At 44.1% G+C, this 26238-nt stretch overlaps 1 protein-coding gene across 1 annotated transcript in view; it reads left to right on the top strand.

Annotated features, from left to right (window-relative positions):
* Nucleotides 1-679: 679 nt before the first annotated feature.
* PPP2R1B (protein phosphatase 2 scaffold subunit Abeta) overlaps nucleotides 680-26238 on the top strand; it is a 35839-nt gene continuing 10280 nt past the window's right edge. Inside the window, 15 exon segments of the mRNA XM_082684291.1 lie at nucleotides 680-849; nucleotides 1718-1808; nucleotides 2405-2505; nucleotides 6190-6422; nucleotides 6725-6872; nucleotides 11030-11185; nucleotides 11397-11511; nucleotides 12144-12214; nucleotides 12569-12703; nucleotides 13214-13387; nucleotides 15815-15875; nucleotides 19621-19775; nucleotides 21022-21164; nucleotides 21550-21641; nucleotides 25882-26003. Of these exon segments, the coding sequence (XP_082540417.1) occupies nucleotides 736-849; nucleotides 1718-1808; nucleotides 2405-2505; nucleotides 6190-6422; nucleotides 6725-6872; nucleotides 11030-11185; nucleotides 11397-11511; nucleotides 12144-12214; nucleotides 12569-12703; nucleotides 13214-13387; nucleotides 15815-15875; nucleotides 19621-19775; nucleotides 21022-21164; nucleotides 21550-21641; nucleotides 25882-26003 (1911 nt within the window). The 5' untranslated portion in view covers nucleotides 680-735.

Raw genomic sequence — 26238 nt, 5'->3', positions numbered from 1 at the left:
GGAAAAAGCGGAAAAAATATTGACTGGGGAGTTTGGACAGCAGTGTTCATTTTCTCTCACCGCCCGCGTTATTTGTCTTACGGAGCAGGAGCCAGATACAATTCTGGCTCACAGGCCAGAGGAAGAGGTGGAGGGGTTCTGTGGAAGCTTGAGGCTAGCGGGGGGAAATTAGGGCTGGAGACCCGGTGGCTCAGAGCCAGGATGAAGTCAGGGGAGGCGCTAAATCTGTTTTCCTTCTGGCCTTGGGCATCCTCTTTGGTGTGCCCGAGTCCTAGGAGCAGAGCTCGCATCACTCAGGTAGGTCCCTGACCCCTTCAGTCCACCATGAGCAAAGTGAATTCTTGCCCCTGTTTCTTTTGGCTGCGTAAAGGATGCGGGGGCTCCATGCGCTTTCTCAGCCCACCCTTCTGGAGTTTAAACGTACACCTCGCGCAGCGGGGTCCGGGCGGGTACCTCCATCACCCTGGCCGAGCCTCTGCACCCCCGCCTCCGCAGAGTGGGAGCTTGGGCCTTAGTTCTGACGGCCTGGGCGCGGGGCGGGGCCTGGGCGCGGGGCGGGGCCTGGGCGCGGGGCGGGGCCTGGGCGCGGGGCGGGGCCTGGGCGCGGGGCGGGGCCTGGGCGCGGGGCGGGGCCTGGGCGCGGGGCGGGGCCTGGGCGCGGGGCGGGGCCTGGGCGCGGGGCGGGGCCTGGGCGCGGGGCGGGCGGCGTCGGCGAGGAGCCGGAGGAGAAAGAACATGGCGGGCGCAGCGGGGCCCGGGACCGGCCCGGGGGCAGCGGGAGGAGATGGAGACGATTCGCTGTATCCGATTGCGGTTTTAATTGACGAGCTCCGCAACGAGGACGTGCAGGTACTAGAATCGGGCCGGGCGTGGAGGCGGGCCTGGTTGGGCGTGTGGTGGGGAAGAAGGAAGGCCGGCTCCGCGGTGGGGAAGGCTGGGGGGCCTTGGCAGAGGCTGACTTAGAGCAGAAATTTGATGGGGAGGAGGATAGAGACCCGTGAGGGGCAGCGCTGGCCCGAACAGACCTTCCCCGGGCCTCTGCAGCACCCCTCCTCCCAGCGCCTGAGGCGTCCCACCCGGTCCTGGCGGTTGTGAGAGCACCGGCTTCCCGCCGGGGCGCCCCTTCCGGGTGGTGCTGGGAGGGAACGCGCGTTGGGTCCTGCGCTGGGAGGAGGGTGGCGCGGGCCCCAGGAGGCTGGAGTGGGCTGCAGAGATGCCGGAGGGGCCCTGTGAGCAGCAGGTGGGTGAGAACCTTCCTCTCGGCTTGGAAACCGGCCTGGCTTGTTGGGCACAAAGAGAGTGGGGCGGCTTAATAACCTAGAAGAGTCGGTGTGTCAGCTCTGGTGTAACTTTTTTCTTTGGAAAGCCGGGGGTTGTGTTCAGCCATTTCACCAGCTTCACCGAAGCAAGAGTGTTCTCGTGTTGAAATTGTCTCACTTCCTGGATGTGGTATTCTTTTTCCTTCTTTTAATGGGCCCTTTGATTGTTGCTCTTAAGAAACCTTCCTTTGGCTAAACCGGAGCTGTGTTCCCACTGCTCCCAAGGTTCCTCATAGGGTAAGATCTAAAATGAAAGTTTTCCTCCTCCTCACTGGATGTCATTATCCTACCTGTTTGCAACTTTCATCTTTTGGTCTAAATCACAGTGGTCTACTTCACTCTTTGCACTTTTATCTATCTATCTATCTATCTATCTATTTATTTATTTATTTTTGAAGCTCCGTCTCAACAGTATTAAGAAGTTATCAACAATTGCTCTAGCACTTGGAGTAGAAAGGACGCGAACGGAACTGCTGCCATTCCTTACAGGTTTGTGACTTTTTTGTTTAAAGAAAGGCATAGCCATTTTCCAGTGGCTTTCAAAACTTACTCTTTTTTAGAATTTGTTACCAATGCTGTTAAATACTAAACTGAGCCTGATGCTTTCTGTACAAAAGAAGCAAGACAAGGCATATCTTATGGCCAGATGTATTAAAACATTAACTATTTAGCTAATGGGAAGGAAGGTAATTGATACGGGATTGTCAATTTCTTTTTTTTTTTTTTTTTTAAAGATTTTTTTATTTATTCATTTGACAGAGAGAGATCACAGGTAGGTAGATAGGCTGGCAGAGAGAGAGAGAGAGAGAAGCAGGCTCCCCGCCGAGCAGAGAGCCCGATGTGGGACTCGATCCCAGGACCCTGAGATCACGACCTGAGCCGAAGGCAGCGGCTTAACCCACTGAGCCACCCAGGCGCCCCGGGATTGTCAATTTCTAATTCATTGTGTGAAACAGGTTCAGAATGCTGTTAGGACTGTGACAGGACTATCTAGTTAAATTTTGAGTCTATTTCTACTTTTGTGTGAGTATCCCATTCTGGGCAGCTATCCTTGTTGATGAGTACTGGGTTATTGTCATTTCCAGATACAATTTATGATGAGGATGAGGTACTGTTAGCTCTTGCTGAGCAACTGGGAAATTTCACTGGCCTGGTGGGAGGTCCTGACTTTGCCCACTGTTTGCTGGTAAGTATATTCTGCCTTCCGTTTTTCCAGAACTTTCCCAGCATAAATTATACATTGTTTAGTGATAGGGGCACTATTGGATTTTTAGTGCAGATCTTTTTATGGGTGGTCACATTGTTGGCTGTTGGGAAAACAAATAATGTAGGTACTTGTGACCGAGCATAAGAGCTTATTTTTCTTTTCTTTTCTGCCTCTGTGGACTTACTTGTTAGTGTAGAGATTGGAAGAAAAAGGGTTTGTTTTTGTGGGTTCTCGCACTTATCCCCCTCCCCAAAATTGGAGATCTTAATTCTCACCTAGCAATGTCATAATTTGGGAAATGTTTATTAGGGGCTTTTTTTTTTTTTAAAGATATTATTTATTTATTTGACACAGAGAGAGATCACAAGTAGGCAGAGAGGCAGGTAGAGAGAGGGGGGTGGGGAGAAGCAGGCTCCCTGCTGAGCAGAGAGCCCGATGTGGGGCTCGATCCCAGGACCCTGAGATCATGACCTGAGCTGAAGGCAGAGGCTTTAATCCACTGAACCACCCAGGCACCCCATGGGGCTTTTTTCTTTTTTAATTGAAGTTTTTATATAAGTAATCTCTATACCCAGTGTGGGTCTTGAACTCAAAACCCCAGGATCAAGAACCATATGCTCTGGGGTGCCTGGGTACCTCAGTCGTTTAAGTGTTTGCCTTCAGCTCCGGTCATGATTCCAGGGTCCTGGGAACGAGCCCTGCATCAGGCTCCCTGCTCCACGGGGAGCCTGCTTCTCCCTCTTCCCTCCAACTCCTTGCTCGTGCTCTCTTTCTCTCAAATAAATAAGATCTTTAAAAAAAAAAAAAAAAAGAAACACATGCTCGCCAGACTGAACCAGTCAGCCTCCTTGGAAATGTTTATTCGCTTTTTATCTTTGATTATAAGCCTATGGTTTGCTTCTGACTTACTTTGTGGATTTGATGAGTTCAGTTAGATTGGGAACTCAGTGACATTTACTGAGAACCTACTGTATCAGTCATTAAAATTAGAGTGTTAATGTTAAAGAAGACCAGTGTGAATGGAGTGAGATCTCTGCCTTTCTATGTTAACAAGGTGTTACTGTACAGTGTTGGATGGAAGAATAGAAGCACATACGGGTACTTAAATAGTAGAAAGGAGAAAGAGATTAACGCAGGGTGGTAAGAGACAACCTTTTTGGTGGGGGGGTGATGACCAGACTAAGTTTTGAAGGATAACTGGGAATTTACCAGTTGGACAAGAGAGAGATGTATGCCCGATGGCTTAAATGCTATCTGTATGATGCTGATTTGTGATTTTTGTAGAAATGTGATTTTTGACCTCTCCATGAATATAAGTACCTGCTTGTATCTCTCCACATATCTGCCTGTGATTTTTCCACTTGGCTGTCAAACAGGCATTTCAAATTTAACATGCCTGAAACAACTCCATTTTCTCCCTAAAGTATGCCTCCCATTTAGTGGTCCGTCTCAGCAAATAGCATCACTGTCTACCCACTTGGAGAAGCCAAAACCTAGAAGACATTCTTGCATCCTCTTTCCCTCATTTTCCACATTCAGTGCACGAATAATTCCTATAGATTCTGTATACAGTTCAAATGAGTTCAGTTTCCTTCCTCCCCACTACTACCTCGCCCTCCCTTCCTCTTATCTTCCTAGACCTGATGATCGTCCCACGAGACTACTGTAGTAACGTCCTGACCAGTTGCCTTCCGCTCTTGCCTCCCACCCTCTCCCTCCGGTTCACTCTTCACCCAGCGAATGGATCACTTCCTGCCTTGGTGCTTAGAAAATCCAAATTCCTACCTTAGGTTTTGTAAACTATGGAATAAGCTGTCTCTATGAATTTATTTCATGTCGTGTTCCCTTTTGATAACCTCATTCTATTTTTTTCACAAATATTTAATTTATTTATTTGACAGAGAGAAAGCTCACAAGTAGACAGAGGCAGGCAGAGAGAGAGGAGGAAGCAGGCTCCCCGCTGAGCAGAGAGCCTGATGCGGGGGCTTGATCCTAGGACCTGGGGATCATGACCTGAGCCGAAGGCAAAGAACCCCCTGAGCCTCCCAGGCGCCCCATATAACCTCATTCTATTTATAGTGGTTTTCTTTCTGTTCTTTGAATAAAGCCTTATGATTATTGCCCTGGGTATTCCCTCTAATATTCTTTGAGCTTCTGGTGGCTGCTTCCTTGTCATTCAGAGATCAGCTTCAATGCATTCTCAGAGAGGCCTCTCTCTAAACACCCAACCTGAAATTGCCTCCTAGTCACCTGTTACCACATCATCCTATTCTATTTCTTCACAGAGTACTCCTCCCCATATGATTGTTTTCTTGATCAGTTGTCTTTCTACCCTAGAATATAAAGTTTGCTAGAGCAAGGAACCTATCTGCCTTCTTTTTCTTCTGTCCTCAGTGCTACAGTGCAACAGTAATCCATTGATTGAGGGCTTTGGAAGTGTGAAAGAGGTTGCCTTGCTGGTGTATTGAGCCAGAGTACACAGGAATGGGAGGGGGGGCTGTAGGGAGAGGGCCCAGAGAAATAGGCAGAATTCAAATCCAGAGACAACTCCTGATTGATTCTCGGGAGCTTGGCCTTATGTTGGAGTGGTGATAGAGACCGTGCAGGGATACTGCATGAGAGGAGCAAGGTGATGGCCAGGGTAGATAACGAGAGGCATTGGCCAGGGTAGATAACGAGAGGCATTCGTAAGCAAGTAAGAAAGCAGTATCTTTTCAAAGGGCTCCTGAAATACCTCTTAGGAAAGTTGAGTACTTTCTACTTCTGTGTGTATCAAACAATTTTTGAAATGTATTATTAGGTAGACTCATTAGGTTGACTCCTAATTCTCTTTCACGCTCTTGGTCAGTTCTGTATGTGGATTTTGTCTTTAACATTTGCAGCTCATGGCTATGCTGAATATACCTAGCTCAAATGTACACCTAGGGAAGTAGTGGTTCGGAGAGCCAGCCCTCTTGCACTTTTCACTGCTCTGTGTCCTCTTCGCTTACCGATCCTGGTCCAGACCAGCCCTTTTGGCCTCCTCTATTTCTGAAACTGCAAACAAGGATTCCCACCATGTCTGTATTGTTCATCATTCTGTCAGTGACTTCTGCTCTGTGTTTGGCTCATGAGATTCCGAATGTATTCTGAAGAAAGAGGTTCTGTTCTCAGCCTTTCCTATGCTAGATACGTTGATGGTGTGGAGCTAGTGGACAAGGGTTACTTGCATTTCCAGGAATGGTAGAATAATATTCCAAAGCCTGTGTGGGCCCCGTGGCCTGATGAGATGTCATTATGTAATTGTGGTGCTGATGTTTTTGCATTTACTCTTGAGGAAATAAACATGATCTTATCTGAATTTGGCTCCAAATCTTTTAAACCTAGTCATTCAGCTTGTGGTAATATTAATATTGTGTCAAGTCTCCACTGTGTCATTTGTAGACACCATCTGGGAATTGCCATCTGGGACATGAGATCTTGGCTGTCCTATAGAAGTCGTGTCTTCAGGTTGGACACGCCATATGTTATCACTGTGTGAACTGAAAGTAACCATTTGGTGTGCTGTAGCTAACATTCTGCTTACATGTACCACCTCCCTTCAGTCACTTTCAAAGGTGATAATCTGTAGCTAACCTGATTCCTTAAGTTTTCTTCTCTTATTTTCCTTTTTGGTCTTTTCAGCCTCCTTTGGAAAGTCTGGCGACTGTGGAAGAGACTGTGGTTCGAGACAAGGCTGTGGAGTCCCTGAGGCAGATCTCCCAGGAGCATACTTCTGTTGCTCTGGAAGCTCATTTTGTACCTCTGGTGAAGCGCTTGGCGAGCGGGGACTGGTTCACCTCTCGCACATCTGCGTGTGGTTTGTTCAGCGTTTGCTATCCCAGAGCTTCCAGTGCTGTCAAAGCAGAAATTAGACAGTAAGATCTGGTGGTTTTTTTTTTAGTTATTTGGGATTATTGGGAACTCGTAGCTAACAATTTACACGATAATACCCTGTTACCAGTGAGTGGCCGATAGCAGGATGGGAGAAGAGGGGACATGACTTTATTACTCAGTTGAATGTACTAGTGGTTTTATATTTGTTACTTCCGTGAGTAGAACCACTGCTGTTTGTGAGAGAAAACCACTAAAATGGCTGTGTGTCTGTGCGTGTGTGTGTTGGAGGTGTTTAATCAGTGGTGTTTGACAGGAAATATGTTCATTATTTGATCCGGTCCAGGCACTTCCGTTCCTTGTGCTCAGATGATACTCCAATGGTACGACGTGCTGCTGCTTCCAAACTGGGCGAATTTGCAAAAGTTTTGGAATTAGACAGTGTGAAAAGTGAAATTGTTCCACTGTTCACTAATCTAGCTTCAGATGAACAGGTAAGTTAACCTTTCCTATTTAAGGTAAATGGATATGCTCCTCTCTAATGTTTTAAGGGGAGTTTTGGTTCTCATGTTAGGATCCTTTTTGCCAAAATAATACTTAAGTCTGGGCTGGATAAAGTTTAATGTGACCCATCTCAGTATCCTTATATTTCTTTCTTAACCAGACCATGATTTGCTCTCACATTAGCAGTGGTTAATAGAAGAGTCAAAGAGTAGATGGGAGGGCACTGGGTGGCCGAGTTGGTGAAGCAGCTGCCCTGGGCTCAGGTCATGATCCTGGGGTCCTGGAATTGAGCCCCATGTTGGGAATCCCTGCTCAGCAGGTTGTCTGCTTCTCCCTTTCCCTCTGCCTGCCACTCTCCCAGCTTGTGCTCACATGTGTGTGCGCTCTTTCTCTTCCTGTCAAATAAATGAATAAAATCTTAATGGAAAAAATGGAGCTATATTAGGAGGGAAAACCAAAGCTATGTTAAGGGGTAACATACCTTTGTGCATTACAGCCAGTCATGGGGGAAGTAATGTTGCTTAGAATTTTTGACTTTCAGATAAACAAGCATAGCATGTGTTGAGAAGGCTCTTTGACCCTCTATATCCTCTGGATGAGTGTATAAGGTGACATTGTGTAATAGTAATTCTTTTTTTTTAAACTTATTTATTTGACCGAGAAAGAAGTCACAAACAGGCAGAGCAGTAGGCACAGAGGCGGGGCCGGGGGGGCGGGGAGCAGGCTCCCTGCCGAGCAGAGATCCTGATGCAGAGCTGGATCCCAGGACCCTGAGATCATGACCTGAACCGAAGGCAGAGGCTTAACCCACTGAGCCACCCAGGCACCCCTGTAATAGCAATTCTAAATGTATAAAAGATCTGTATCTTTTGGGGGTAGAAATAATAACAATAAGGAGCACCTACATTAAGTATGTAATTTTTTTCAGCCTGTCTTAAGGGGGGGGGGTACATAAAAGAAACACTTGGTCCTCACAACAGCCCCATGAGATAGATATGCCATTTTACATATTAGGAAAACAGAAAAAATTGAGGTAACTTTTTCAGGGTCTCAGAATCAGCAGTAGTAGAGATGGGATTGGAATCTAGGCAGTTTGGCTCCAGAGTTTACAGCCTTCACATCCAGGCTGTACTGCCTCTCTCGATGGCTCGGAGGATCCACCGCCAGAGTTTCTAGTCTCTAGAAGATCCTTTTGGGGTTTTAATTTGCGTACTGTCTATCCTAGAATCACTCCACATGTGTAGGACCAAGAGCACGAGCCAGACACATACTGATGAGCGTAATTTTCAGATTTTAGATGGAAATGGTAGATCTTCCTTTCCAAAATAATTTAAAAATGTTATTAAAATTGCATACAGAAAAGAGCACAAAATATACAACCCCCTGAATAAGATAATGTCATCTTATTAGCAAACAGAACTTCGACAACTTCTGCCTAGAAGCCTACCACACATTCCCTCCCAAACACACCCGCTCCCTGCCTGCTTCAGATAACACTTTATCTTGACTTTGGTGATAACCATTTCTTAACTTCTCTGTACATTTATTACTTCAAAAAGTAAAAAATGGGAAATTAATTTTAATAATTTATTTTATTTAACTGTATGTCCAAAATAATGATCACTTGAACATGTGACACTAGCCACATTTCATGTGCTCCAAAGCCACAGGTGGGTAGTGGTTACCACATTGGACAGATGGCTTTAGAGTCCTCATTTCGGATTTTATTAATGATGCTTCCCGTGGTCTAATGTAACGTTTTCCTTTGTCTTCTGTATTTCCTGCAAGTGGTTAGTTGAATCTAGTGTGCGGGGGGAGCGTTTGCAAACTTTTTCTGTAAAGGGCCAGTTAGTAAATATTTTTGGCTTTGTGAGCCGGTTTCTGTTGTAACCACTCAAATCTGCTGTTGCAGCACAAAAGTACTGTAGTGTGTAAACAAGTGGGCATGGTGGTGTTCCAGTAAATCTTAATCTACGTAAAGTAGCTGCAGTCCTGGGTTTGGCCAATGTTTGCCCCATCCCTGATCTAGAGGCTTAATGAGATTTAGATTTGGTATCTTTGGGGTGATAAGACCACTTCATATGTGGGATTGTATTTTTTGTTAAGAGGCATGTAATTTCTCGTTTTGATATATTAGAAAAAATATTAAGTGCTCAGTTGTAAAATGTGTGTATGTATATTTCGTCTGACCATGGTTAGAATTACTGTTCTTGGCTTATTCATTCACTGAAAAAATATTTATTGATTACCTGCTACATATCAGGCACTGTTCTGGTGTTGGGATCCAGTGTTAAGAAGGCATACAGAGGCCCTTCTCTCATTTTGATGAAGGAAAACAGATAATATTAACAGATCAATAAGCATTAACAGTGATAAATGCCATGATGAAAATAAAGTAGGGAGACATAATAGTGATTATAGGGCATTCATCTAGACTGGTTAGTTAGAGAAGGACTCTGTGGAAGAATGCCAGCCATACCCTTTCCTGGAGTGCCAGAACTCCAGGAAAAGAGAATTCCAGGAGGAGAGGACACGAGGGTTGGAACATAGTGGGTGATCGGGTCTCTGATGGGCTCTGAGGTTGGAGAAGATAGGTGGACGCCCTGTAAGTCAAGGTATAGAGTTTGGATTTCTTATTCTAGGTGCAGCGAGAATACCCATAGATTTTAAGCAGGGGTGGTGTGACTTGATGTAGTTTACATTTTAAAAAGAACATTCTGGCTTCTGGCCAGAAGCCAAATTATAAGGGGCAGGGCCGAGATTAGAAACAGCAGGACCATTTAGGAGACTTTTACAATAACTCAGGCAAGACACGTGGTGAACTAAAATGGTATAGTGAAGGTGGAGAGAATCTGGAGACCAGTTTAGAGGCAGCATCATTAGGACTACGATGGGATTGGATGGGATGAAAGGAGGAGCAATCAAGGAGACGTTGATCTTTGGTTTGAGCCCAAACTGGCTGAATGGTGCTAAGATAGAGGACAGGGTATAGGGAGAAAAGTAATTGATTAACAAATATTTATTGGTACGTATTTCCATAGATGATAGTAGTCGCTTGATTTAGCATTGTTTTTGGATTCCAAAAATATTTGTATAGCTACTACCAAGAACCTAGTAACCTAGTCTGCCTTTTTTTTTTTTTTTTGCTTGTTCTTTTGGATAGAGGAGTGAATGTGCTGGGCATATAGTAAATTATTGTTGATGAATAATTTTTAAAATTGTAATATTTTGAGAAGTTGGAGTCACTTACCTCTCGTATGTCTGTATGTGTATGTTATATATATTTATAAAAATACATAATTGTATATGCACATACACTATTCACATTTTTGGTCTTTCTCCTGTGTGCTTATGTTTATATATTTTTAGTTTCTATTACATATTTATGATTCCCAAAGCTATAATCTCAATTCCTAACTTCTCATTGATTTGTCTAATTGTATATTTCTACTTGCCCAAGGGACACTTGGGTATCAGGTTGACACGTGGCAAATTATGTTTGGGAAGTTGAGTTCCTTAATCTCATACCTTTCTAAAATTTTTTGGTGCATTTTTCGAGGCTTGGCTACCTCAAAGTTACTCTGTTCCGGACTCTCAACATTCTAATCCAGTGGGTTTTTTTTTTTTTTTTATTACTATTTTGTTTTTTTGTATAGTTCTTTCCAAGTCATCATCTCATGCCTACTGTCACTGCCACCCCAAACTGTTTATTTGACAACTGAGCTTCCTGTTTCCCTACCCCTTATTCTCTTATTTTTGTTGTGATCTGTTAAGCAGTTTGGTTCAAGTATAGTTTTCACTTTTTTATCCCTTAACAACTTACTATAGGAAGGCCTTGAAGACATCATTAAAATGTTCTCTTTTTTTTTCCATTTAATTTTTACATTTTCATTAATAAAAACTCTGCATTTTGGCTAAGGGAATTACTTTACTGTTGACTCTAGAACAAGGTCTTTTCTACTTTGATGGCTTTGATACGCTATTCCAGGCAAAGTATGTTTTAAGACATAAAAATGTGAAGCTGTGTATAGTGTTTTTTTGTTTCTCCTTTGAACAATACCTATAGCATTGCCCCACACCACACATATATATACTGCCCTGTGGCTCTCCGTAAATTTTGTTTAACAAAGAAATTTTGTTCCTTTAGGATTCAGTGCGTCTCCTAGCTGTAGAAGCTTGTGTCAGCATTGCGCAGTTACTGTCTCAGGATGACCTCGAGGCTTTGGTGATGCCTACACTTCGGCAAGCAGCAGAAGATAAATCTTGGAGGGTTCGCTACATGGTAGCTGACAAGTTTTCAGAGGTAAAATTATTGTACTGACATTTTCTAAGTGCTACAAGAAAAAAAAGCACTCCAAACCCACAGATTTGCTGCATACCAAAAGTTTCTGAATTAATTCTTCTGAATTGGAAGTGCTTGTAGCAAAAACATATTTGAAGGTTACACTGTTTTGTTTTGTTCATGTTAATTAACTTGTTAGTATACATTAAAACCTGTACAAATTTTTTTATAGCTCCAGAAAGCTGTGGGTCCTAAAATCACCCTAAATGACCTCATCCCCGCCTTTCAGAACCTACTTAAAGACTGTGAAGCTGAAGTCCGAGCAGCTGCTGCCCACAAAGTAAAAGGTTAAGGAGTTCAATTTATGTTGCGGGATATATCATTCATTTTGGTGCCTTTTTTTAAATGTCACTGAATTTTGTATGGTTTTTGTTGTGGGATATGGTGATTTCATTGTGTAGGAATGTCACGTTGTTGGACAAGGCTGCTCCTTTTATATTTAAAACCAAATAGCCGGGTCGCCTGGGTCTCTGCCTTTGTCTTGGGTCATGATCCCAGGGTCCTGGGATCGAGCCCTGCATTGGATTCTCTGCTCAAGCTCAGCGGGGAGTCTGCTTCTTCTTCTCTCTCTCTCTCTCCACCTGCCTCTCTGCCTACTTGTGATCTCTATCTGTCAAATAAATAAATAAAATCTTAAAAAAAAAATAAAAGAACGATAAAATTAAAAATCTTAAAAAAAAAAATAAAACAAAATAGCCATTTTATTTTGTTTTTGTAACAAACGATGCCTTAGCACGTTGGATTGGTGTATATGGCATATAGATTGATGAAAAGTTCATCTAGAATAAGAGCTATTTTCCCCTCGTGGAGCTTATTTGCTTAAACATGATTTGATTTAAGTTGCAACTGCTGATAAACCTGGCTGCTTGTAAAGGGCTCTGTGTAAGCATTAGTAATTTTTTCTATTTCTCTCTTTCAGAACTTTGTGAGAACTTGCCCACTGAAGGTAGAGAGACCATAATTATGAATCAAATTCTGCCCTTTATAAAGGTAAACCTAATTAGGTTATTTTTTGTTCCACCTTGCCCTTTATATTACAAGGTAAACTTTACTTCAGTTTTCTTGTTTCTTTGTTTTAGTTTAAAGCTCTTTGAGTTTAAGGGTGGATAGGGGATGATTGGGATAGTCATGTTAATATGATGCTGTTGTTTGTTACTTATTAGTGTTTGTAATTATAAAATGCTCTGTGGTGCATAGGTTTCTATTATCTAACAGATGGCTTGGAAATTGATGAACTAATCAATATTGAAATAGTGCTGTCTCTTTAAGTTCCTTGGGTGATGGTATGGAAGTTTCTGTTGTCTTGCCACAAAAGAAAGGCTTTTAATTTTGATTTTATTTTAGGAATTAGTATCTGATACAAATCAACATGTCAAATCGGCTCTAGCTTCTGTAATTATGGGATTGTCTACCATTTTGGGCAAAGAGAATACCATTGAACATCTTCTACCTCTTTTTTTAGCTCAGTTAAAGGATGAGGTGAGTCTGGCTAAATATTCTATTGCCTTTGGTAGTCAGTGATTTGGTTTGGTTTTGGTTTGGGGTTTCGCTAAAATAGAACTCGAAGCAGGGATGAAGGGATTAAAAAAAAGGTAGCTTATTTTAAACCAGGGACAATTCCTGTGTTTGGGTATGGAGTTACAAGTCTGCAGAAAATGAGCACAAGGAGCCATTGATGCAGACCTGAAAATGTCTTTGTGTCCTCGCTGCCTGATTCCTTCTGAGACGCACTGGTGTCTTCCCTTTAAAGCTGCTGTAGCTTTTGTTTTGAATGTTTTTAATTTAAATTTAAATATAATAGCATCAAAGTTGTAATGATGGCTAACATTTACTCAGTCATACTGTCTGTCAGACATGATCGTAAATGTATTATTATTTGCATGTATTATTAGATTTAATCCTCAAGGCAGTTTTTGCCTCATTGTGACAATAGAATATCGGGCAGAGAACTTGATTCTTCTGTGTTCTTTGGGACTTGTGTATTTGCAGTGTCCAGAAGTTCGTTTGAATATCATCTCTAACTTGGACTGTGTAAATGAAGTGATTGGGATCCGTCAGCTCTCTCAGTCTCTCCTTCCTGCCATCGTGGAGCTGGCTGAAGATGCCAAGTGGAGGGTCCGGCTGGCCATCATTGAGTATATGCCGCTGCTGGCGGGCCAGCTGGTGAGTGTGCGCGCTGCACGGAGTGACGGGGCACCTTGATTGCAGGGCGGACTGACGGTGGCATGGAGGAGGCCCATGGAGCTCACAAGATTGTGATCGTTTAGATGCATGCAACTGACTTAGTTGCCTGTAGGGTAGTTTTTATATTCTGCTGCTAGTGAAGGGCTGTTAGAGAAACATATTTCACCTTATCACTGTACCTAAAAGCAAAGCCAGAGAAGAATCAGTGTCTTGATAAGTAAATAACATAGTCTGATGTTTAGTGTCTCTGAAGGAATATTGAACTGAGAAAAGAACTTTGCTTTTTGCTCACGGCAGCTGTTTGCCTATTTTCTAAGCAAAATGTCCCTGATGACCCTTTTTCCTGCATTCTGGTGGAAGGGAGTTGAGGCTTTGTCACAGAGGAACGGAGTACAAAGTCTGGAGGCTAGAGATCACATTATCACATTACGTGTTCCAGTTTTCAGTTTCATGATTAGCTTTACTCTGATCATCACATTAATTAAAATTTCAGTGCTTGGTATTATAGCCCATCCTTTCTGTCTCTTTTATTAAGTGCCCGAGGTCAGGTTTGATATGCGCGTACGGTGTTGGTAGCACGTGCTGTTGACCTCTAGCTGGAGAGAGATGAGTGAGCTCTTCGGGGCTGCTGCTGTGTGGAACGTCTCCCTTGCAGTGCTTGGCAGAACCCGGCGGGAATTAGGCACATAACATCTGTTGAATGTTGAATGAATGAATACCTGAGTATTTTTTGAAGAAGTTCCTGCGCTTTGTCAGTTGACAGCTAACGTTCTGCAGTGTGTGTCCTCTCTCACCTCCTTCCATTACTTTGAGGTCACAGCGTGTGGGATTAATTTTTTTTTTCTTGGACCACTGCTGAATTTGTTGCCTACTTTGACATACTAAGTTTGTGAAATGTGTCCTGTGCATGTTGGTGGCATTATGTTTTATAAAATTTGAAGTGTCTTACTCAAAACAGATGCCAGATGTATCAGTGAATAGCTTATCGGGTCAGGTGAAGTGTTTGTTCTCTGTCACTCCCAAGCACTGAAGGTCACCTTCTCTTTGTCACTGGTGACTGTCCTGCATTTTCCTCTCTCGAGTAGAAAGCAGCAGCGCCTAACTGGTTTGCTAAAAGCTGAAACAGCTGTCCAGAGGGAGGGGTAATTCTAGTATCATTTCTTTTAGCCTCTCCTCCCCTCTGACCCGGGAAGTCAGCAGAGGTTGGTAGCTCTGTGGTGGGGGAGGGGAGAGTGGAGGCTGGGCCAGGGGGTGAGTTTCGCTGACTCGTACCTGTCTTGGCAGGGGATGACATGTAACGTCATGAACATTTTGTTCAGTATTTTCAACTTCTTAGTATTATATATTTTATTATTATTTTTCTTCTTATCTGTGTAGAGTTTTATATCAGGTAGTTAGTCTATACAGTTCTTTCAAGGTTTTTTGTATAGCCTGGCTAGTGAGCCATGGTGACTAGATATAAAGTTAAACCACAAAACTTGGGAAATAAAAATTAGGACTCCAGAAGAATCCATGACCTGAACTTGAAAAGGATATCTTTGAAGGCTGACATGTATGCTAAAACCTGTTCATAATCTGTTATATTTATAAAGCCATTTCATTAAGTCCGTATTTTCCAAGCACTGACACTTGGTATTGTATCTCTTTATTTAAAATATATACTCATTGGTCAGTAACTTCTTAGCATCCAAAGAAATAAAACTGTGAAACCTACGGACCCCACAGAGGAGGCGCTGGCTGTCCCTGCTCTGTCCCACGTGTTGCATGAGTGCCACAGAGTTGGTTGTGTGAGTCTGCCTGTGCTGGGCTGGCTGCCTGTTGGCAGGCAGACCTGGGAGGGTCAGGATGGTTCCCCCGTACTCTACACTGGGCCACTGCGCCCGGAGGCTTGTGCCTGCTTTATTTGCCCTCTGCTTTCTCCCATCATCCCAGACATTCTCTCTTTAATTGGGGATCTCTCAGTTTCTTGATGTCAGTTTTTTCATCCTTAAGGATTTATTAAGTTCTTAACTAAAAAGCGGAAAAGTTGAGAGCTATTATTATTGACAGGTATTCTCCTGGGTTAGCTCATTTTTACAAATAATCTCCATACTGCTTGGCAAACCGTCCACAGTGCATTCTTCCAGCTCATCTGCACTGTTGTGTCTGGTTCCTGGCCACCCTCTTCTCTCCCACTTAGCAGGGCTTGGGTCATCTCACTTAGGTTTTTGTTTATGATTATAGACTTACAGTTTGTAAATCAAATTCCATGCCTTGCCCTTTCTGGCTAGTTCATGTATTCAGCTTATTTGGAAGCATGTCTCCCCCCCCCCCCCAGCTTTTAGGTCATTTTGATGTAATATAAATAGACCACCTTGATTTCTGAACTTTGGAGATATGTATTAATGGAATTTTCTGTATCTATAGGGTGTGGAGTTCTTTGACGAAAAGCTGAATTCTTTATGTATGGCCTGGCTTGTGGACCATGGTGAGTAAGTTAAACACAAATTATTATGGAAGGCCCATGTTTTTACATACATTCATTTTGTTCATATATTTCCTTTTTAGAAAGGAATCCTAATCTGACCAGGCATTTTGTCTATTAATGTAGGGATAACACAAGTTTGATATTGCTGTTTTCTACCATTTTTTAAAATCTTAAATATTTTTTCATTAATTAATCTCTGCTCTGTTTCTTAGGCATTCTGTTACGTTATTTTCAGACTGTCTTTTTTATACATACATTCCTTCTTTATCCCAAGGTCTGCTTGGCCATAGCATTGGAGTCTTTTGCCATCACAGACTGGGTTGGGTAAGGGTTGGAATCTGATGGAAGGCCCAGTGGGGAGGTGGCTGCTAGGCTTCTTTGAGGTGACTCAGAAGGAGGTAGACAGTGGAGTAGTAAAGGGGTCCAGGAGACAGACAGTGGAGTAGTAAAGGGGTCCAGGAGACATAGGCTATGGATGAGGATGGGGCCGGGCAGGGGGAGGTGCAGATTTCTGAAAGGCTGGCTTACTGTGTACCCTGGCTGTTGCCAGTGCCTTGAGCTCAGGCAGGTTCAGGTGGAACCCATGTTTCAGAAAATAAGTTTGAAAATAATTTGTCTTCTCTTTATATTTATAACATAATTCAACATTCACAGAATCCTCTTCTTCCAGTGCCACAAACTGCTACTGAAAGCTACTTATCAAGATAGACAAGGCAGTGGTTTTTGTCTGTAAAACCACCTTACATGTTAACTGGTTAGCAGTTGATTTTTTGCCAAGGTCTCAGGTCTGTGTATCTCTCTGGTCTGCCAGGCAGCGACGGGTGGGAGGGGTGCCCTCTGGACCAGTGAGATTCACTGCCAGACCCCGTGTGCAGACCTGGCATCCTGGCGTGGTCTGACATCTGTTCACAGGGGAGCCCTGAGGCTTACAGTGTCCTGCCTGAGCTTTGGTTCCGTATTTTGTTGCATGTGCTGGGCATCCTGTTTTGCTTCCACAGCATCTCAGACTCAATGTGTTGAGTGTATCTCTGTTCACCTGTGATGCTTATGCCTGCATATCTGGGAAGAGTGGAGGTGGTTTTGTTAGGGGCATATTTGGATCATGTGGAAGATTATATGGTTAAGACAGTGAAGCATATATATGGAGGTGATTTCAGTGTTTCCAGACTAGATGCGAAGACTCTTCTTCTTGCCCCCTAAAGGTACCTTTTTATGGCCAGCTTTTTTTTTTTTTCTTTTAAATGAAACTTAAGTTTGGTAAATTGTAAGGAATATATTCCTTTTAGGAAAGTAATGCTTGTATTGTTTCTGATACATATTTAATGTTAGTGGGAAGGACACATTGAGCAGGTCATTCTGTATACTTATTAGAAAGCTTGCATTTTTAGGTAAATTCTGAAGAACTTTTAAAGTCCTAATGTTCCACAAAGAATTGAATTCCTCACACCCTTTCTCTGTAGGATTGCTCCGCCTGTATAAGTCAGTTACTCTTTCCTCACTTTTCAGATACCTTATCTCCAATTTAGGATTGTAAGAGAGACCCTTGTTCCTTTCTCTGCGGCAGCATGCCAGTGTACTTAACTGGCATTGGAAGCATTCTTTGCCTCGATGAAATGTCAGCTCTGAAACTGTCCTTTACTTAGTCACATGGGTTTTTTGTTGTTGGCTTTGTTTTGCACTGTAGATAACTACTGTGTAGTGATCACTGATCAGTTACATTTTTGAAACGTTTTTCCTGGTTACTAAACTACTAAAAGAATATTGTGAAAAATCTGGAGTAGTATAGGAAGGAAGAAAGTGTCCCCTCTTCTCCTGAGGTTGAGTGGACCGTGTTGATCAGAGGGAAGAGTTTAGAGGGGGAATTTATTTCTTACTGGAGAAAGGATAAGGTGTCTGAGTGAGCATACAGAGTGTGTTTGGGATTCAGAGGAACCTTGCAAGTCCACCAGACCTTGAGGGGAGAGAGGAGAGGGAGAGAGACAAAACAAGGAGAGAAAATAGGTAGAGCTCTGGAGTGGTTTATATTCTTTTGGCACAAAATTGAGAGGAGCCAAGAATAGTGGACGCCGGGCCAAGTACAGTTGAGTACAGCTGAGGTCTGGGTCAGGGATGAGTTTGTGCACGGTCTCTGGTTACTCTGGCAGTGAGGTCCCTTCCTTTTGTAATGGTATGGAAGGGGAAGAATCTCTAGCAAATTAAGAAAAGTATTAGACAAAGTAAAAGTAAATTAGTAAAAGTATTAGACAAGACACAGATGCTTTAGCAAGCTCCACCGTAGGTGGAGGAGTGGGGTGGGGGTTGTGCCCAAGACAAAGACCCTGAACATGAAGGGAGGGAATCAGTAGCATGGGTAAAACAGTTGATTTGAGTTTGCCCCATGGAGAGTGCTTCTGGCTGTCATTGACCAGCTGCTTCTCCCATAGGCGTTGGTCAGGTTTCATATTGGTAATGAATTATATAGTTTCTCGGCTACGCTGTCTTTCCTATTCTCAGCAGGGACATTGCCGAAAAGGATCTGTGGACGGGGAAGAGTTGGACATTTCCTGTCTGGAAACCTTACAGGAATTGGCCAGGATTGGGGCCGCGGTTTGGATAGCTATTCTTGCCTACCCTGTTACCCAGGAGGATTGGGCCTACCTGGAGGGAGAAGTAGGGTAAAGAATTGGTACCCACTGCCCCGGATTTTTATCTGAGCTTCAGTTTTGGGTCGTACAGGACCTGTGAAATGAAGCTGCACCTGGCCTGAATGTATTGGGAGCTGTGCAGTGAGTTGTTGAAAAATAGTAGCTCAGGCTTTTATTATCTAGATTTATGATGTCCTTGATAAATGATCTTACAGGGAGTTACTAGATGTCAAAGGACACACGTTTATTCCCAGAAGACATTTGACACATGTCAACATAAACCTTTTAAGGGAAAAGAGGCAAGTTGCTCTGAGGTGGTTATTTGCTGTCGTGCAGGTGACCACAGAGGCCTCTGCATGACCTCCCTGCTGGCTTTCTCTCCTCTGCTGCTGTTGCTGCTGCTGGAATTATCTTGCTTAAATGCTGCATTGGTCATCAGGTCACAACTTTGCTTTAAAAGCTCATCGTTTTTCTTACAAAATCTGAATGTAGCTCCCAAGGTGCTCTGTGTTCTGAGTGCACCGACTGTCCAGCCTCGTGGTTTCACACTCGGCAGTTTTGCTCCTTTGTGCCCAGCTCCGTTGGTTTCTGGCCTCTCCAGGAATTCCTCCCCTCTTTTCTCCTCTTGCACACATCAGTCTTTGAGGTCCAGTGCCTGGCCTCTCTTTACTGAAGCTCCCTGGACCTCCCTGTTCTCTTTTCTCTAAACTCCACGGCCCTCACGATCTTTGCTACATGATTTCATGCTTCATGCTGACCAGTCTTACCACCTTGTGACTTCTGGGGGGCGGGGAGCTTTCACTTCTCTGATAGAGCGTGGGGAACTGTCTTCTCTGTTCTTTCTCTAACACCTAGCACCCTAGGCACTCAGTGTTGTTAACTAATGACGCCTGTCTTGAGCTCTGTAGCTCCTTCTTCTTGGACAAATTATATATTTTCCACCTATGAAAAGACCAAATCATTCTATTACGAGTCCTGTCTGAGCATGTTGGCCATTGTTGTCGGAGTAAATTCAGAGTGTTGGGAGAGTTTTGTCTTGGCCCCTCTTCGATGATGAGGTCAGTAAACTAGGTTATGCTTCTGGAAGCAGCATGATATGTGCCCTTCCTCTCTCCTGCCAGTATATGCCATCCGCGAAGCTGCCACCAACAACCTCATGAAGCTCGTTCAGAAATTTGGTACAGAGTGGGCCCAGAATACCATCGTTCCCAAAGTGCTAGTAATGGCAAATGATCCTAATTACTTGCACAGGATGACCACTTTATTCTGCATTAATGTAAGTATCACATGGCTCTTCCTGCTAAGCTTGGACGCTGTAGCACTTGTTTGGGGCTATATTTCTGAATTCTGAATATGGTATGTTCTGTTTAGAGTCTGCTTCTTGTACTGATTAATTTGGACAGTTAGTTGATGAAAGAAAATGTCAGTTTTTTTTTTTTTTTAAGATTATTTATTTATTTATTTGACAGACAGAGGTCACAAGTGGGCAGATAGGCAGAGAGAGAGGGAGAAGCAGGCTCCCCACTGAGCAGAGAGCCCGATGCAGCTTGATCCCAGGATTCTGGGATCATGACCTGAGTCGAAGGCAGAGGCTTTAACCCACTGAGCCACCCAGGTGCCCTGAAAATGTTAGGGTTTTGTTTTTTTTTTAAAGACTTTATTTATTTATTTGACAGAGATCACAAGTAGACAGAGAGGCAGCCAGAGAGAGAGGAGGAAGCAGGCTCCCCTCTGAGCAGAGAGCCAGATGCGGGGCTCGATCCCAGGACCCTGAGATCATGACAGGAGCCAAAGGCAGAGGCTTTAACCCACTGAGCCACCCAGGTGCCCCGAAAATGTCAGTTTTTAAATTCATGTTAAAATCAGTAATCAAGTCAGCGGTGAATTTTGGTTTAATTCCTAGAGTATTGGAATGCTACCTTGTATCCCTCATTCGTATGCTCAGATTAGGAACGTTTTCCTGTTGGTCAGTTACTTTTTATTTTTTTATTATTTATTTATTTTTTTAAAAGATTTTATTTATTTATTTGACAGAGAAAGACACAGCGAGAGAAGGAACATAGGGGGAGTGGGAGAGGGAGAAGCAGGCTTCCTGCCGAGCAGGGAGCCTGATGCCGGGCTCGATCCCAGGACCCTGGCATCATGACCTGAACCAGAAGGAGATGCTTAATGACTGAGCCACCCAGGTGCCCCAGTTACTTTCTTTTTAAATATTCATTTGTCTTTCTGGATTTGGGGATATTTAAAAACATGAAAGTGTTTTAGGGATACCTGGGTGGCTCATTTGGTTAAGTGTCCAGTTTTTGATTTCAGTTCAGGTCATGATATTGGGGTTGTGGGATTGAGCCTTGAGTCACGCTCTGGGCTTAACACAGAATCTGCTTGAGATTCTCTCTCTCTCCTCTGCCCCTCATCCAACGTGTGCTCTTGGTGTGTGTGCATTCTCTCTCTCTCTTTCTCAAAGAAACCGTTTAAAAAATGAAACCTGAAAGTTTTAAACATACTATCCATTCTTTCTCAAGGCACTGTCTGAAGCCTGCGGTCAGGAAATCACCACTAAGCAGATGCTGCCCATCGTATTGAAAATGGCAGGAGACCAAGTAGCGAATGTCCGTTTCAATGTGGCCAAATCTCTTCAGAAAATTGGACCAATTCTAGATACTGAGTAAGATTTTGGTATTAGTCTTATTTAAGAAGTAGGACTTAAGTGTTTACCTAATAGTGGGGAGTAAGAGCATAATCTAATCTAGTGATTTTCACTTGACTTGACCAAGGTAGGGGGTGGTGTAAAGGAAGTAGTAATTTGATGACCATTTCTGAGGGTGTGACTCTGCCGTTTTGTGTCAAAGTTCTGTATACGTGTAGATTATTGTCTGAAGCAAATTCTCTAGAGGGTTAGAAATTACTATGAGTAATTGCCAGGTATCTTGTATAAGCATGTATGACTTTTTTAATTTTAAACTTGACAAGTTACCATAGAACATGTACACCCTCAAGCATTTCTCTGGCCCAGAGGACTGCCTCTCACAGATAATACTCTTGGGTTCTAGTGCTCTGCAGGAGGAAGTGAAGCCAGTGCTACAGAAGTTAGGTCAAGACGAGGACATGGACGTCAAATACTTCGCACAGGAAGCCATAAGTGGTGGGTCCTTCTGTTTTCTGTTTTGCCCTGGTTAGTGGAGTGTGAGTGAGGGAAGCGGGCAGGCCATGTGTGTATGGGAGCGGGGAACCGTGGGCCGCCGGGACGCCATGCCCCTCTTGGGGGGGAACCTTCCTGGCCCACCATGGAGCAGGCCATTATCTGAGTCCCAGGTCTAGGGCTAGATCAGAATAGGTTTCTCATGGGTAAGAACAGTTGGTTGTTTGGATTTCAATCAGTTTTTAAAGTTTAACTCAATGAGCCTGGCAGAGCAAAGAAACTGACCACAGTGAGAAGTTCACAGTCTCTTGCTTTCGCATCGTTGTTGTCGTACTTAATATTCACACAGATAGCTCATGAACTTTCTGTACCACTAACTTGATTTTGTTTGGAATTTTCCAGTGCTTGCGTTGGCATAATGAGGAGCAGGAGGGAAAAGACTTTACTAAATTCTTATCACAGATTTCTAGTCAATGTGTTCTTAAACTGGGTGGAGAAAAAGTGGAAAACCTTCAAGACCTCATCCAAGCAGATGGCAACAACTTACAAGAGATCAAATTTCAGTGACTTGATTCTTTCTAAAGATGCAATGGGATTGTTTCTTACTCGTCGTCGTTATTGGGATAATTGTATGGAAAGCATTCTTACTGTTTGTGACCAGTTCCTCACACTTGGTACAGTCATTTCTTGATTGTCTCCTGCTGATTTTTCTGGCACCATCTGGGCTCCTGCATCTCACTGTTGTATTGGGCCCTGGCCCCTTACTGTTCCCAACCGAGCCTGGATGGGTTCGGACCCAGACAGGAAGTGGAGTGATTCTATTGATGTTTACATATATCTGTGTGTCTGTCCATCATCCCAAAGTTAAATGTACATGGGTTAGAATAACTTACTTTATAAACCTGTTTGGGAGACCTGTGGAGATGTAACTGTACGGAAAGCTGCATTTTCCTGGATAATGATGATCTGCGACAGCATCTCTCATGGAAGAAGAGTGTGGAAGCTCAGGGTTCATGTATTGGTTGTTTTGGTTTTTATTTGCTTGATTTTTCACTGTAATCATGTCATTCGGAAACCTGGAGTTCAGGTGCATCTCACCGGTCCCGTGTGCTGTTGGAGCCCCCCCGGATGTCCGGGGCTCTGCACTGCGGCTGCGTCCAGACACCTGTCTCCCTCCCTCTGTCCCTGATAAACAGAAAATGTTGTGTCTCCCTGATAAGTAATGCTTTTACTGCTTCCCCGTAAGATCGCCGTTCACTGTTGCTGGTGAGGAGGGAAACTGCTGGTGTGTTGTGAGGTTTTCTTGCTCTGGGTCTGGCTCTCTGCTTCCTGCCTCTTGCTGTTTGGTCCTTTTGCTGCTGTAGCTTCGGCACTGGCGTCTTGGGGCAGGTGACGCCAGACACTCAGCCTTTGCAGTGTTTGTTGTTCTATGGTAAAACCTCATTAATTCCTCCCGGAATTTAAGAGAATGAGTTAAGCTGAAGGGTTTGGTAGAGACCCTTGATAGTATGTCAGGAAGCCTATTGTATCTGAACTAGTGAAGTAATTTTAAAAGCCCTCTTTAAAAAGCACCCTTTTTCCAGTTGACATGCCCATTACTGATCACTCTTCAGTTTTATTAAAATACCTTCCATGGGGATCTTTGTAGGCCCACCTTTTTTTTAGATATATTTGTTTTACTCTTTATCCATGAAATATATATGCATGTATTTCATGGAGAATATAAAAATTCCTTTTAGATTGAAGTACATTTTTCACCGAATCAAACTCACCTTGTCCTAATGAATTTAATTAATGAGGTTTTATTGTAGCTTATTTTTTGCTGCTCGTGTATTGCTGTGTGGTTTCCTTGTTGCTTTTGTTTGGGTTTTTGAATTGGTTCTTTCATTCAGTGAGCCAGTGAACCCTCCTCTGCTTCGTGAAGTTTGGCAGACTGCTATAAACCTTCGTACCTGAAATCATTACATGAAACCAAGTTTGACCAGATGCTTCCAGGTTTATCTTACCTTAGAGAAACAGACCTTTTAAATTTGACATAGTTCTGCCGGCATTTGAAGCTACCAGCCTACCTTATAGGAAGTATCGTATTTGATTACTTTTTGGGTCAAGGATAAAATGTATTCCTACGCAAAAAACTTTCCTACATTCTCGTTTTAATATCTTAAACTGTTCTGCTGTAAACATTTTAATTTTAGTTTTGTGGTTCTTTTTGTTTATTCTGATCTCCAGGTTATGTTCCACTCCATTGAATTGCATGTTTGAGAGACTTTGTCTTGATTCTTGAAACAAACTCGCACAACTATTGCTTTACTCTTTGGTTGGAAATGCCATTGGCTTTGGGATGGACTTTTAAATGTCCTTTAGACTTCAAAATGTACTCCTTGGGGAGCCCTAAGTGTTGGCCTCTCCCTCTAAAACAGTGATAAAGAGGAGACAGGAGCCCTGGCTTTCTCAGGCATGGGCCTGAGAGCGAAGCAGGCTCTGTCTTTTTGGGTGACCCCTTAGGGACTTCCATTGACTTTTTCTGCTTTAAGCAGTAGGGAGTCCATTTGTTACTCAGGGGAATTGTTGTTTGGCTCATACCAGCCATATTAACCATGGATCGGTTTTCCTATCTAGATTTCACTAGCGTGTCCACTCCAGGAGCTCCACAGGGGCAGGGATTTTTGTCTGTTCTGTCTTCTGCTGTATTGCCAGCACCTAGATCAGTGTCTGGTGTACATAGTAGGTGCTCAATAAAAATTTGTTTAATGAATCTCTAAAATCTGTACTTTGATGTGTTGCGTGCGAGGAACAAGTCATTCAGGTACCATACCACAGTTCATCCAACCCCTGGCACAACAGAAGAATTTTGTAACTCTTAAATAAGCTTTGGGTCGTCCTTCCCTAGCCCCCTCTCCAGTTACAGTTCCGTTGGGATTTGCATGGTGACCTGGGACGTACATTGCCACAGGTCTTCCTCTGCTATTGGTGTCCATTGGTTGATGAGGAAAGTGAAGCAGAGACATATGTAGTAAGCTGAGCCCAATAAAGATGTTTCCTCAACCATGGGTTTCACCTCAGTGTTCTACGTTTTGTGTATAGTTGACCTGTCCCAGGTTTAAGAGATCAGATCTTTTTTCTCCGTTGCCAAGAAGATAGGAACCTGAAGATGTGTCCTGTTTCCTAAGAATAAACAGGTTAACTAACATGTGGTTTTTAATGAGGGCTTATTGAAGTAATAGCCCTCAGCTCATGGAAATGCCACAGCGTGGCCACTGGGATGCAAGGCCCCAGGGGTCTTTGCGGGACAGCCTGTCTTGACAAGGCGCGGGCGCTGGACCCCTGAGCCGTCTTACCCAAGCATCCGAGATCCCTGTCTAGGCCTTCAGGGGAAACCGACGGGTCATCCCCCAGCCAGGGCTGAAGGTACAGCAGTGCTGTCTCCGCACGGTTGTGTGTGTCAGTCCCTGTGTTTCCACAGAGTGGAAAATCTGGTGCTTTCCTGCAGAAATCACCTGGATTGTGTCCCCACAGGGGTCAAGGACGGGGCAGCCGAACTCACTGGGTGCTTGTCCTGACTTCTTGCCTTTTACTTAGATTCCCCTGACACAGGATTTTCTTCCGGGTGCTCTGCTCTCGGAGCCTCCCTTATCTCCTCTACTTAGACACCTGGATGGGGAGGGAGCTGTGTCCTCACTTCAGTGATGAAGTGGTAGTCTTTGGCTCTGTGCTGGTCCCTGATGTGCCTCCCTGCCTCCACCTACATCCTTACCCTTCTTTCCTGGCCACTCAGTGTCTCCAGTCCTTGCACGTGCCGTGGTTTCACTCTTCCTCGTGTGCCTCCGCGAACCTGCTGTTTCCAGGAAATGTCCTGATGGTCGGTTCAGATGGAAGTCTGGAGGATGGAGTTTAATTACTCATTGGGTAGAAAAGCCAAGTTGTTTCTTTCTCTAGAGTTCTCTGAAACTACTGTTACCAGTTCTGGAAGGAGCCAGACCTTGGGGCAGGCAGTGACCAAGATGTGGGGGAGTACCCAGCTGGCACCCTAAGGCCCAGTGCGGTGGCACTTCCCATGGTGCTTGAAGGAAAGGCACCTTCAGGAAGGTTCTGGGGTGAGCCAGCTTTCTTTGCCCAGGGACCCACATGCTTATAGGTTCCTGTGCTCCCCCACCGCAGTGCTGGAGCAACTGGGGGCATCCCGGCTGGGAAGCACAGGTGGGCTGGTCAGCGGACATTACCGTACTGCTGTCTGTATCTCTAGCGGTGGCCCAAAGGCTGACGAAGCTAGATTTTCCTGTGAAGGACAATGAGGAGCCCAGCGCTCCTGGGGCTGACAAGAACCACTTCCTGAGACCCAGAGGGCCTGGAGAGGACACCGGGAAGGTAAGTGCCACTGACACCTGGGTCCTCCTCTCTTGGGCTGAGGCGTGGGTGGAGAGTGGTCACTGTGGCCTGGTGCTCTGGCAGGTGAGGCCGGGAAGCAGTTCCTCTAACTCTGTCAGAGACAGCAAGGCTCCCACAGGGCGGGGCAGTTGGTGAGGAGTCACGAAAACAGGTTGTTTCCATGTACCTCAGAGACCACAGACCGCACTCACTTGGTTACAGCTGTCCATTCCAG

Source organism: Mustela nivalis, assembly GCF_964662115.1.
Source record: "Mustela nivalis genome assembly, chromosome: 9".
NCBI classification, from domain to species: domain Eukaryota; kingdom Metazoa; phylum Chordata; class Mammalia; order Carnivora; family Mustelidae; genus Mustela; species Mustela nivalis.
The sequence above is the reverse complement of the archived record's forward strand: the minus strand, read 5'-3'. Positions and strand labels throughout refer to the sequence as shown.